Source organism: Hoplias malabaricus, chromosome 17 (genome assembly GCF_029633855.1).
Source record: "Hoplias malabaricus isolate fHopMal1 chromosome 17, fHopMal1.hap1, whole genome shotgun sequence".
NCBI classification, from domain to species: domain Eukaryota; kingdom Metazoa; phylum Chordata; class Actinopteri; order Characiformes; family Erythrinidae; genus Hoplias; species Hoplias malabaricus.
In genome coordinates, this window is record NC_089816.1 from 11,023,656 (window position 1) to 11,037,414 (window position 13,759).

Here is a 13,759-nt window from a genome sequence, read left to right on the forward strand (position 1 = left end):
ACAAACATCCGGCGCTGAGTGACACGGGGAGCAATGAGACTACATCGGATACGGATTACATGTGCTTATCATCAAATTCCAAGCCAAGTTTACAGAGTCCCATGCACTTCATCAAAACTGAACCAATACAATGACCTGAGGATAAGCTGATCTTCTCAGTGTCGCCAAGATATTAAGGCGATGTGCTGAACTATAATCTTGGGAAGATGATGAAAATCAAATAGAAAACGGAATTTCTCCTATTTAAAGGACTTCTGTATTAAAAAGAGAGAGAGAGAGAATACAAAGATTTGACTAGGGCAATGGTCAGTAGATAGATAATAACAGTCAAAATTTACATCTCACATAGAAACAATTGTACTGGAAAAAGTATTGATGATAAGCCCGCAATATTTATGGGCTCATCTTGTGTTACGATGCAAAATGTAAAGAAAACATCTTAAGCCTAAAATAACAAACCTTTTAGCAACTCCATCCTCTATGCTATAGCGTGTTTATTTGTTAAGTTTTGAAGTTCTTGATGTTCATCAGAATTTAAAAATAATGAGAAGAACTATTAATCATATTTGACTATAATGCTATCAGCTGACAATTATATCAAGCAGTAAAACTATTAGTTCTACTGAAACAACTGTCTCTGGCCTCTTAACAAGATTGCATTTAATATTAATAAGCAGAAAATTCATTCATATATTTACACTCAAAATTAAGCACAGTTCATTCTTCTTTCCAGAGGCAAAACCCATTAGAACACTCAAACTATCAACATCAGATAAACACTGCTTAAAACCTTCAACTGTGAGATGTAACATGCTTTACTCAGGTTTAAATGGGTATCAGTCTCAAAAATATTGGTTAAGCCAAAGTTTTCAGTGTTCCAGAGCCAAAGTCTATAAGCTCTTCACTATGAAGAGGTGATGCATTTTGAAGGGCCCTGATGGAAGAGACACGCTCTATTAGACAGTCTGTTGGCTTTACAATGTTACACACACTGCTGTTGCTCAGCGGATGGCTTGCTGGAAGGCCAGCTGTCATCACTGTGGCTCTGTGTGTGGGGTGAGACATTGAAACAGACTGGATCACCCCTTACGCATACAGGCCCTCGTGCACACACACATACACACACACACACACATAGACAAACATCCAGGCTCATATATCACAGCAGCCCCTGTACAGCTAATGTTTAAAACTCCTGTTGGTTTAAAGAGTGCCACCCGGGTGTTATGTAGCCAACCTCCTTTTCACATACCTCGCCTGTGCTCACATTTCCACAGAGTAAATCTTCTCTGCAATCACAGCACAGGCTTTCATCCTCTCACAGTGCACAATTGAACTTCAAGGAATGCCTTTTTCCTTTCCACACTCATTAGGGTGAGAACAGGACATGTCTGTGAGGGAGATGGCCTCCTCCACCGGGGCCGCGGAATCGGCAATGTCATCCGCTGGCTAGAGTTCACATGTGTGGGTCTAGTCTCTCTGCTGTGCCCTATCGTATGTTTATGAGCAAGGGATGTCAATGGAATATATCAACTGCAGCAAAGAAGCCTCAGAGACTACTGTGCAGTGTCAAAGTGTTATACCTCCAAGGATTTCACATTTCAAATGGGTTAAGGGTTTTTTCTAAAATATATATAAAATAGACAAGACAAAATGGCCCCGTTCAGGCCAATGGCTACCAAATAATATTGTCTTAGAAAATATATAGTGGAAAAAAATATAATGCAATCTGGTTTTATAACCAAAATAGCTTGAAAGATCAAATTCAAAAGTTAAAAACAAGTGTTTGTTTTTGTTTTGTTTGATTATTCACTATTAAATGTATTAGCTTGGGCAGTTAAAAAATGTGGTACATTTTAGATGGTACTGTATGGTATTGTGACAAATGGTGTCATCCCTCATCTCATTTTATCTCAACTAATGTTCAGTCATAAATGCCTCATGTGTTTATCAGCTTACATCATATGGGCCTTCATGTATAAATCTTAAATAGACATAATAAATTGGGGAAGCAAAAAGCCAAAGTAGCCAGAGCCTAAAGCTCAACAAAAGCAGCGGTTTTCAGGGTGACAAGCATTACGCTGAGCATTCTGTCTGCCCTCAGTTGGCTCCCTGAGCTTTTAGCAGAGAAACACATATTTTCCTGAGAGCTGTCTATACATTAGGCCTGACCCATGTGACTCTGACATAGTCTAGGGGAATATGAGGTGCTAAAACAGAATCCTCATAATACGCCCATGGGAGCATGTTATTAGTCATGCTTAGGAAAAAATTAAGAGGGTAATAAATCAAATAGAGTGCAGAGATTAAATCAAGGGCCTTGGGGTTGCGCATTTCTGTTATTAAAACGTCTCCATTACTGTACTCTTTCCTAAATCCGCCCGCAGGGTGTGCATATTTCAGAAAGCCTTTTCATTGTAGTGAAAAAGACAGACTGTGGAGTACGCTAACCATTTCTCTTTAAAGAGGCTCCTAAGGCATATTATGTCAATACTAATTCATTGAATATTACTCCTCACTTGATTCTTGTTTTAATCATAAGCCTGGCTATATTTATCAGCTGTCAGTGAACTGTACTGTACCGTTTTCACTGACGCTCATATGTGACAAAGTCAGGCTTTAGTAAAAATCTCATATATCGAGATAAGGAGATTACAGTAGGAGTATGATTAATTGCAGATGTCAGAGAAAATGACAAAAACCATTCATGAACAGATGTTTGCTGTAACAGAGTGTGAAACAACCCAGACATGAAGGGGCACCCATACTGGACTGATCATTAAGTTATCAGGGTGGCATTTCCTAGCCCCAGATTTTATTTATTTTTATTTCTTTTGACAGAAAAGCTATTAATGACCCTAAGATAGAGGGCTGATAAAAGACCCATTGGGGAAAGAAGCAGAGGGAATATAAGATTGAGAATGAACTCTGATGGTTGTCTTTACACCAAATGCTAATTTTACACTACAGTGGCAACGCATTAACTCAGCCAAACAAAAGGCTGAAAATTAACAGTGCACTGCTGTGCAACTTTTCGTCCCTCAGATTACACCCTAGTTGCAGAGATGATAACGGCAAAAAAAACCACAAATGAATCATGCAATTTAGTAAGTAAAGGCAGTGACCACTGAAAAATGGTAAGTGTTTTGCCCACAGCAGAGCACTGGTTAAAACAGTAGACCATTTGTATTCAGCCCATTTGTAACCAAATATTCTACATTGGTGGGCCCAGATGAAGTACAACACGTAAGCCAAAAGACACAAAATACCAAGAAAATTCCTGTGAAATCCATCCATGAAGAAACGTTCCCTGTGAAATCAGATCAGTAAACTAAACAGAAGCACTTGCTCCAGTGTCAGACCAAATTTGGCTTACAGGTAGTCTCCCTCTGAGCAAATACCAATAAACTGTGAAAAATGTCCAACAAACCTTGTAGTTATGACTACAAACGCAGGCCACATGTTGAATCACATGCTATACTCTTTACCCTCAAACAGTTCTTAAATCAAAGAAAGTCAAGCTAGCATCTAATAATAGTACCGTAAGATGCTAATTTTCCCCTAGAAGTTACTACCCTTACAGGATTTATATCTAAGGGACATTAGAATTGTATCCAGTGGAAGATGAAACGAGCGGCACTGCCCTTTACAATGCACTCCAGTCCCGACAGCCCAGTGGAAGTATTGACCCACAAGATGCAGCATTTTGCTTGCACTTCAGTCCCAGCAGAACACTGTGCCAGTGGTGTAGCAAGAGCTAAAGGTTAAATAATTAAGATGGAGGGTGCCAGCCACATGTTTAGATCAGTGTCATTGGCTTTAATGGGGCTGGAACTCTTTAAGCTTGTTTGACTGTCCCTGAGCTCTCAGCACAGTGTATCAGAGCGGAGGCTTTGGAAAGCAGCTGCTCTGAGGTTCCTGCATACTTCACCGCTCTGTTTATCGGCCAGATTAACATGTTGACAGCTTTGCCGTTTGGAAACCTTCCCATGATTTATGTCTGCGGCACATTTCCAAGTGCTGCGGAAAACAAAGTGTGGCAGGACGTTACAATAAGTGCTCACGGGCGGCTGGGCAGTCCAGTCTGGACAACTTTTTCACTGGAGTCTGTTTAGACAACAATTGCTGTGACAAAAGGAACTTTGAAAGAAAGAAAAATGATTAGTGAATACATCTGTGAAGCGGCGTTGTCCAGTGTCCTGACTGACAATATTGCCAATAACAGTGAGAAATGAAATTCTGCTTCAGGCTGACACTAAGACCTTTAATCTATGGTGGATGTCAACTCGATCAGTTCACTTCGAGGCTGGGGCTAGAAGCATTCCTGCGCCATTGTTCACTATTTATTTTAAGGCCCATTACACCATGCTACTTCAAAAACGTCTAAACCACTTTTCCAGAAACAAATTTGTCAGTTTTGTTTGGGTAAAATTGGAGAATGCTGGGAGTGGTATTCAAAAGAACACAAGATTTTTTCATATGTAAAACCTCACTGTTGTGTCATTTCTAACACATAACAGCAGCCGTTTAAGGTCATTACCAAACATGATCCGTAACGTAACACTGCAAGCTGTACTGTGTCATTAACGTTTTGTGTTATTTGATTTGAGTGGCCGCAACCAGTCACAGCACACAGAGGAAGCTGAGCATGACACTAATGACACTGTCACAGCATGTCAATATACCACATCAAACATAATAATCAGCATCTAGAACTACAGCCCACACATCTGGCCAGGATTTCCAGGTTTTTCCAGTTAAGTTTGGGTTTAACTCTGAATGTAAAACTACTTCTTAAACTGATAAATCAATGCTTTGTGACTTCATTAGTCTTAACTAGCCTACGCTGAAACACTGTCCAAGGACAATGTCTGTATACTCACAGAATTTTAATGAATCTTTCATTGTAGTTCTGCAGTGTCTCCATGGAAACAAAGCAGATGTTTTGATTAGGTTTCACAATGGCGCTAATGTGGCAAATAGATGGTTAGTGTCTTTGGGCAAAGACATTACTCAACATATGATGAAATTTAAAAGCCACAGTTGGGTAACTAATATCCCTCAATCATTACAGTATGTTGTATGAAAAATTTTGCCCAGGGGCTTAAGTTAAAATTATAGCTTCTGTGGTTCATTTCAGGAATATAATAAGTCGATAGGAAAGTTTGTTTCTGACCCTTTCAAGGAGTCTCTACAGTTTTCAAACTGTCCGTCTCTTTGTACTATCATTAATACTGTTCCTGTTGGTTTGGTTTCTGAAACAGATAAGAAGGGTTAAGAGTGCACCAAACGAGTAAATACAAAACTGGAGCTTTATATTTGGGATGACAAATAGCCATGCGAAAGGCTTGTCTCTGAGAGAATGCGAGGGCAAGGTGATGACATCAGATTATTTATATCTGCCCCCTGTGAAAGCTTCCTTCCTCTTTCCACCATACATATCACAAAATGTCTCCAGCAAACCATGCATAAAAGCATAGTTATTAAAACAAACTCTGGCAGGCCGCTGCAATAAATTATTCAAAAAATAAATCCATCATCAATTATTAATAGAAGGGATTTATTATTTGCTCATTGGGCTTTGAATTGGGTTGATTTATGCCTTTGCTTGAGTTTTAGGCATACAACAACAATACAGCCTTATAGCATTATTTCTTTAATAAAATCATCACTCATTGACATGCAGCTTCACAGTCACGATTTACAGAACCCATATTTCTATGATATATTAATAGCCATTTATGTGTAATGTTATTTCTCTTGGGGGAGGAGATTTCAGTTCAAATATTCCAGCTGGCTAAACTCCAGCTTTAATCTCTATCTGAAATAGCAAGCTACCCTTTGGTCAAAGCCTGAGGGAGCATCACTCTGACCTTCGAGTAAAGGAGATATGCACAGAGAAGGAACTCTTAAGCCCTCCACAAACCTTCCAGCCTGCAGCAGTATATAGCACTCCATGACATAGCAGATTTACAACAGCTACTAAACAGAACAGCTCAGTGCTACAATATTTGATCAGGTGGAGGCAATCTGGACAGAATGAATGTAAAATGTATCAGTAATAGACTGGGAGCTTGTCGAAAAGAGAGGTGTGTGGAAGAGGCTGTTTAGAGCTGCTCTCTTTTCGTCTCTTTTCTACTAAAGTCTGACGGGATAGTCTGCACTCAGCCGAGAACAACGTGCAGCATAAAACAGTAACTCCATATTAACTACCCTCCACGTTTCCTAGTGCAAGAAATATACACAGCAGCTGAAGAACAAATAAGGAATGCAAAATTATGACAAGTCGTGACAGTGTTGAGGTTTTTTAACGTGAGGCAGTATGTGAATAAAGGTTTAGTTAACTGCCCTCGTTTAAACTATCCCCATCCCTCAGGTGCACTTGTCAGTAGCAGTTCTAGCGCTGTTAGGTCAACAAACAGAACCTCTGAAAGGTCAAATGCAATCAATCAGGAGGAGAGACAACATGACATCTGACAGTGAAATGAATGTACAAAGAAAAAAATTTTGCTGTCATATGCAAACACACTGTGACAACATAAATGACAAAAAGCCCTATTTACAGTACTGTGCAAAAAATTTTAAGCACCTGTGAAGATCTGGGAAGCAAAACAAACAACTCCCCCAATATTAGAATGAAAACAAACAATATTAATACAGTAAGTAAGTGATTTTCTCTGTCTGAATGTATTGGTTTAACCCTTATTGACAATATATATTTTTTAAAATGATAATAATAATCTTGGTGCCTAAGACTTTTGCACACTATGTTTGCTAGGCAAGGTGTTTTCTTTACAGCAAATGTTCTGAATTTTTCTAAATCATTGCATAACATGACTGTTTTAAAGTACATAAATAATCTGGAGTGCCTTATCAAATTCAAATCGTATTTGCAATGCGAATAGTCACAATTTAATGATGTAGTTCTCTTTTTTGTTGTTACACTTGCAAATGAACAGAGCAATGGAGAGGTTAATTCGATTTATCGCATAATTTCCTCTGTGTTATCAGTAATACCACAAAAGTTGAGAGTTCAAACCCTGAGTTAATTGTAGCCAGAGGAAGGAAATTCCCCTCACTCAGGCCTGGAAGGGTACTATTCCTTCTAACACTGGAATGGACAATCCTTGGCCCAACACTATAAAAGGCACTTGAGTAAATATATAGATGCAGAGAGGAAGTGGTAAGGTCAAAATTGGTTCACCTACTTTAGTACGTGTGTCGAGCCATTGATTGTTGTGGCTGTGCAGGGGGCTCCGGGGGCCAGGATGGAGGGCCGTCTGTAGCGCTTGTGTCCACAGCAGAGAATGATGAGGAAGGCACGCCGGAAAGACTTGTTGAGGAAGGCATAGAGGATGGGGTTGAGCATGGAGTTAATGTAGCCCAGCCACAGGCAAGCAGCCCACAGCTGCTCGGGCACTGTGTAGTCTATGAAGGGATCCACCACGTTTGTGATGAAGAAAGGGGCCCAACAAAGGCAAAAGCAGCCCATGATGATGCACAGAGTCTTGGCCGCCTTGGTCTCAGTGCGCATGCGGTGGTTGCGCTGGTGGTCCGCGCTGTCTGAGGCAGCGTTCCCTGCTCCCCCCGCTCGCTGTAGGACATTGATCTGGCGTGCATGCTCGCGTGCAGTCACATAAATGCGCTGGTAGGCCAAGACCATCAGTCCCAGTGGGATGTAGAAGGCCACCACAGAGCAGGTGAGTGCGTATGGCTTATTCACCATGAATACACACACCGTGGAGTTTCCACTGAACTTCCGGGCTTCTATCTGCCGAGGGAGGGAGGAATGTTTACAGCTCACACATATGACATTGACATTTGCTTTAAGTAATGTGTTTTCTCTTTTAAAGTTTTTTAAATATCAATGCAATCACAATACAAAACATCAACAATGCCAGGTCAAACCATCTTAAAATATTTCTCAACTACACAACTGCTCTACTGTAATATCATGGAACATCTCTGACAGTGACCATGTGAAGAAGGGGACTTCCAATTCAGGAAAATAGCAATTTTCGCTGCAACCATACATCCCAATGTCACACATTCTTTTAGTGTCTTTTGCTGAGATTTTCTTTTCCTGACACTTCATTTGTATTCCAGTCTGTGTGCCCTGAGGTAACTGTCAATTTGTCAGTGGTCAAGAATGAACATGGAAACTTACCACATTTAAATCTCGTCAAGCAGGAAGGTGAGGAGCTCTTACCTAGACAGCATTCTTTAAAAACATCTTCCAGAAAGGCACTTTAACCACAGTCTTGACCTTTTAAATTGTTATGAAAAGACCTGCAGCTCAGCATGTTTGACATAAAGCAATGGGTTTGTTGTCTCAAAACTTTCATGAAGTGCTCTTAATTGTTCCATTCTTGACATACTGATAAAAGAATACTTGAAAAACCAGACGTACAAGAAATGGAAGAAATAAATATTGCTCCTCTCTGCTTTGTGTGATTAGCTTCAGTATTTTGAAGGCAACATTCATATGTCATATGTTTATTATATTTTGTAATGTCAGACCACTTTTCATTTCCAGTAAAAACATGCCCTTTCAAAAGAGATTTTTCAGATGACAAAGGTTAACCTAATCCACCTACATAAAAGAGGAGGAAGTCAAAAGTGAATACACAAACTGCTTTTTTCAAAACCTGACTTAATATTACAAGAATATTTAATCCAATTAAGACCTGGTAGTCCATCAAAACTGTCTCCAGTAATTAAACAACAGCTCAGAAGACAACTCAATGCTACTGGTCTGCAGAAGTACAGCTATCAAGAAGCTGTTGCTAAAAGAGGGCTCAGACCTCAGCACTACTGAAAGTGTTTTGATTACCTACTATAAGAAGCAACTTCTACGACTAAGAACTTAGAGGCATGGAAACATAGATTCCATTTTGAAAACCTGAATGCAAGTATCATATAAAAAAGGAAGCTGCAACAGGGGTAAACATTTTAAATACTGGTCATTTTGAAAACAGGCATTGAGGCTTCCATTCGGCATCAAAAAAGGGTCAAAAGATTTAGAATTCATGGAATTTGTGACTATGTTTAACCAACTACACGCATGTAAAATTCAAATCCACAAATGTTTTGGAATGCTCAAATTTAAAACATCAGCATTAATAATAATTTAAATTCACAAATGTGGAAAAAAATATTTGTAATGTATAGAAAAACATTTTTAAATGTGTAGAAAAGATATTCAATTGTAAATCAAATGTTGTGAATGTGTGAATCAGTACTTCACAAATGGACTAAAATGTGTAAGAGCAAATATTTTTGAGGTTCCAAATGTAACAGTGGGAGTTTTTCAATGTGGTGGAAAAAAATCCACACATTCACCTTCTCTGCTGCTTGTGTGAATCTCTTTTTGCACTTGCGGTGTGTATTCAAAATCTTTTTGAGCCTTTTTTGACTCCATACTTCCATGTCATTTCCTGTTAAATATTCCTTATCTGTTCCTGATTCTAGAAAATGGCTAATTTGTGTTTAATGAAGACTGGTCTCTAGCTTTTGCACAGTACTGTACATGTATAGGCTTTGAGGCATCGATTGGGGTGTGTTGAGGATCCGGTGGCGGAAGTGTCAGAAAGAAAAGCATTAGTCATTGTCCAACAGGGGCTCTGTCTGCACCATCACAGGAACTGATCGATAGATACACACAATATGTATTTTCTTTCATTAACAAAAGAAAAAGAATTCTTATTAACTAGGCTGGAATACGACCTTGGGCTTTATGGATACTTGATATAAACCACTAATTGTTCCTTTGAGGTCTGGCAGAGTTCCTGATATTTCTACTATGAAACAGGTTGGTAAATAGCTGTTCGAAACAGATCTCCATTAGCACAGTTTTAGTATGCTGTGGATACTACAAACAAGGGAGCGCTATCGCCTAATCACCATTCATTTGCCTGGAGTTTATGCACATAATTTTTATTTGTATCAACGACGAAATACAAATGATTATGTACAAAAAGATAATATGACATTATTACTTTACTCAGAATAAAACAATGTCACAAACTGTTTATGAAACCTCTCTGGTATGGAACACCTCTCAGCTGAATCAATGGGTACACATTGATCCTTGAAGGTAACAAACACTCGGGATGCAATTCAAACACTATTTCCTGTCTCTGGATGACTTTAATTACAGTATATAAATCTTTACTCAGGTCCATTTGTATATGTTTTTTGTTGTGTGACAAATTCGAAGCTACACTTGCGTATCATGACACTTCATTTGTACTCAATCATAGCACTGAGTGGGAGGTTTTTATACCCCTCTTGCTCATAGCTACTGTCTGCGTAAATACAACCTGAGGAAATGAAGTATACAGCAATTCTGAGCATTGTGTTTAAACATATAATGTTTAAACTGAATACCAAATGGGGCACAAAATCAAAGAGAAACATATATAGGGTTAGAAAATAATCTCTAATGTAACAAAACATTACCTGATTTACATGTTTTACTAAGATAATTAGTTCAGCGAATCACTTTCACAGTCTTCTACTAGGACCTTTGAATAATCTAAGCTTGTTTACATACTTGTCCTGATTCCAGTGAAGATGAGAGAGAAAGAAAAATTATCATTAAAAAATTCACAGCCTTGTGCATTTTAAAGCATCATTAACACAGGACTATCTGTGACATCTGACGGATATGACTCACCAAATGATTTATTCCAATACTGTTCCAGCCTTGCATTATTGGTAAGAAGGATATAACTGTTGGGATAATCCAACATCCTCCTATCATAAGAGCCACTCTCAGTGGTGTCATCTTATTCCTGTAGACCAGAGGCTGACAACAGATGGCATAGTACCTGCAATAAAAAACGAAAAGGCATTTTATGATTTAAAGTAATTATTATTTAAAGCTGATACACTATCAGCATTTATAACATTTACACAAATTAGCCAAAATATTATGACCACCTCCTTGTTTCTACACTCAATGTCCATTCTCTCAGCTCCAATGTCCATATGGGACTTTGCAGTCCTACAGTCTCAGGTAGGTGTTCATCTGTTGCTCTGCATACTTTATTTGCCTCTTTCATCCTGTTGTTTAATGGTCCAGACCCCCACAGGACCACCACAAAACAGGCATAATTTGGCTGGTGGATCATTTACAGTGCTGGAGTGACACTGATATTGTGGTGTTGGTGATGGTGTGTTGGTGTGTGTTGTGCAGATGCAAATGGATTCAACACTGCAGTGGTCTTGTAGGGGTCCTGACCATTGAAGAACAGAGTGAATGGGGCAAATAACATGAAAAAAAAAGACTACAGTCTGTAATTGTAGAATTACAAAATGCTCCTGTATGGACAGTGTGTGTAGAAAGAATTAGGTGGACCGAATCTTATGGCTGATCTGAGTATAATTACCAGGAAAATGGACATACTCATTAAATAAATTCACACCACAGCAAATGTTGCATAAATACTAAATACAAATGAAAATAATGTGATTAAAATCAAAGAAGGACGTGGCAAGCTCTCTTTGTTGAAAAATGAAAACATTTTCAGCAATAAAACTGAGACCTTTGACCCTCTGCTTTATAACCTTTTTGATCTGCCAGAATAGATTTTTCAATGGCCCTCTTTAAATAACCCATGGTATCAACCCCAAAGGACTGAAAAGGAAGTCAACTTTCTATGGAAACAAGAGCGTAGTAACACAAGTGTGCGTAATTCATCCATACAACTGCACTGTGCAAGTGACGTAAAGCCTGCCATGATGAATGTTTGAAATATAGGCATGAAGGCCTATTAAAGTTGTGATGAAAAAAAGAATAATGACAGGCTTTAAGCAAGTTTTGGTGTTGTCTTTTGTAAAACGGAAACAGAAAATAAATCCACATTAATGTGAAGAAAAACAACTCTACATGGTGATGCGTAGGAAGTTGTTGATGAATGAATGGTGCTCCCATTTTGTGGAACAAAGGCATATGACAGTGTGAGAGTAGAGGAACGCCGCTGATATAATAGCACAGATGTCTTGGTGCAATGGGGCCGAACCAACCAGACCCGTCAGTAAAAATAACTCTGGATCCGCACCAGAGAGAGTGCAATACAACAGCAAGACTTCTTCACTCTTATCAGGGTTACTTTACTGATAGTGGTAAATGGCTTAGGTCATACACCAGTTATGAAACATACTTGAAGTAATAACACTCATCCTAAGAACAGATAACGGTTTAAGGTTTACAAAATGCAAGTTTCTGAAAAGACAAATCCAAAACTTCAACATCTGTTAAAGAGTTGTTTTTTCCACTTAAATTGATATTGTAAAACTGATCCTAAGTTGTCATCATCTGCTGAAAACATAAATATATTTTTTGAGATCCATTATTTTTTTTGGATCCAAACTGCCCTCAGGTACCCACTGCCCTCAGGTACCCACTGCCCTGCCTGTTGCTCTGGGCCCTCTCTGAGGCTGGTGAAACCTGAGTAGCCTGTGGCTATTGAAAGTACGGCTGGTCAGCTCTGCTAACCCTGAGAGAGGAGGATATAAGTGTCAGCAGTGTTGGCCAATGAGTCTTGAGGTATCAGGCTTTCCAAATTGTTTCAGCACAAAATGTGGAGGATTTCTCCACCTCTAACTCTCTCTGACCCAGTTCTGTCAGCACTGTGGCCTGCTTGTGCTGGGTTCCTGTTTATCTGTTCACCACTCAATGTGACATTCCTGGCATGTATTCATTACAGCACATTTAGCACTGGCAGAGAGGTCTGAGCTCTACTGTAAACCATGACCATTCACACCTCATCACTGGGGCCTCTAAACCTCCAGGTGCACTAGGCCTTGAAGTTCCTCTGCAAGAAGCAACATCCAGGTGAATCAATTTTAGAAATTCCAAAGAACTGGTGCAGTGTCTTCCATTAAACGGCCATGAGGATCCAAGCCCAGCCACTCAGCTAATTGATGTGCACAGCTGAGGACTGACAGAACAAAAAACAAACCCCGCAGCTATGTTTGTGTTCAGGGGCTCTAAGCTACATTCAGAAACACGACCCGCGCATTAGTCACTCTACGTGTGCTAAAGTAGTCTGGGTAGTAGTGTTGTGTTATTTGGAGCCTGACAGAGCTCCCAGAGCAAAGGCAGGCGTCCGAGCTGTCAGGAGGGCCAGCTCTCTCCACCTGCTCTCCTGGCTTATTTTACTGTCACAGTGGCACATGCAGACCACTATCAGACAGCGCTAAATACAAACGCAACAGAAAACAGACAGGGCAGCAGCACTTAAATGATAATTACAGTGCTAGTGATTGATGGGGTCGGGTAATGCTCTGGGTTTCCAGGGCCAGCTTCGGAAAGAGAAATGGATTTCAGAACATATCAATCATTACCTGAGCGACAGCAAGATTAAATCTGTAAAGCTGATACATATATATATATATATATATATATATATATATATATATATATATATATATATAGCGAGGTGAAATAAAGGAATAAATGAATTTGAAAATATAACCTGCTCTTCATCTTGTGCATAAATGTCATCATCAAATATAAAAGAACATATACATTATATATTTTATTTTTTGGTACTGAAAACCATTCTTTCTGACCTTGTTTACAGTTTAATTGAATTATTCAGAAAGCTGTAAGTAAGTCATTTCTATTTGATTAACACTTTTCTAAGACAAAGCTACAAAGTGCTTCACATAAAATAATGTATATCAGTAACAAAACAGTAAAAAAAAAAAAAAAAAGCTAGAAACATTCCTGTAAATTCTGAGTGAATGG

At 39.1% G+C, this 13,759-nt stretch overlaps 1 protein-coding gene across 1 annotated transcript in view; it reads right to left on the reverse strand.

The window, feature by feature from the left end:
- Nucleotides 1-13,759, reverse strand: part of htr4 (5-hydroxytryptamine receptor 4) — a 71,105-nt gene that overhangs the window by 19,662 nt on the left and 37,684 nt on the right. The window contains exons 5-6 of the mRNA XM_066649785.1: nt 10,679-10,832; nt 7,209-7,771 (exon numbers count right to left, since the gene is read on the reverse strand). Coding sequence (XP_066505882.1) covers nt 7,209-7,771; nt 10,679-10,832 — 717 coding nt within the window. The remainder of the gene's footprint in view (nt 1-7,208; nt 7,772-10,678; nt 10,833-13,759) is intronic.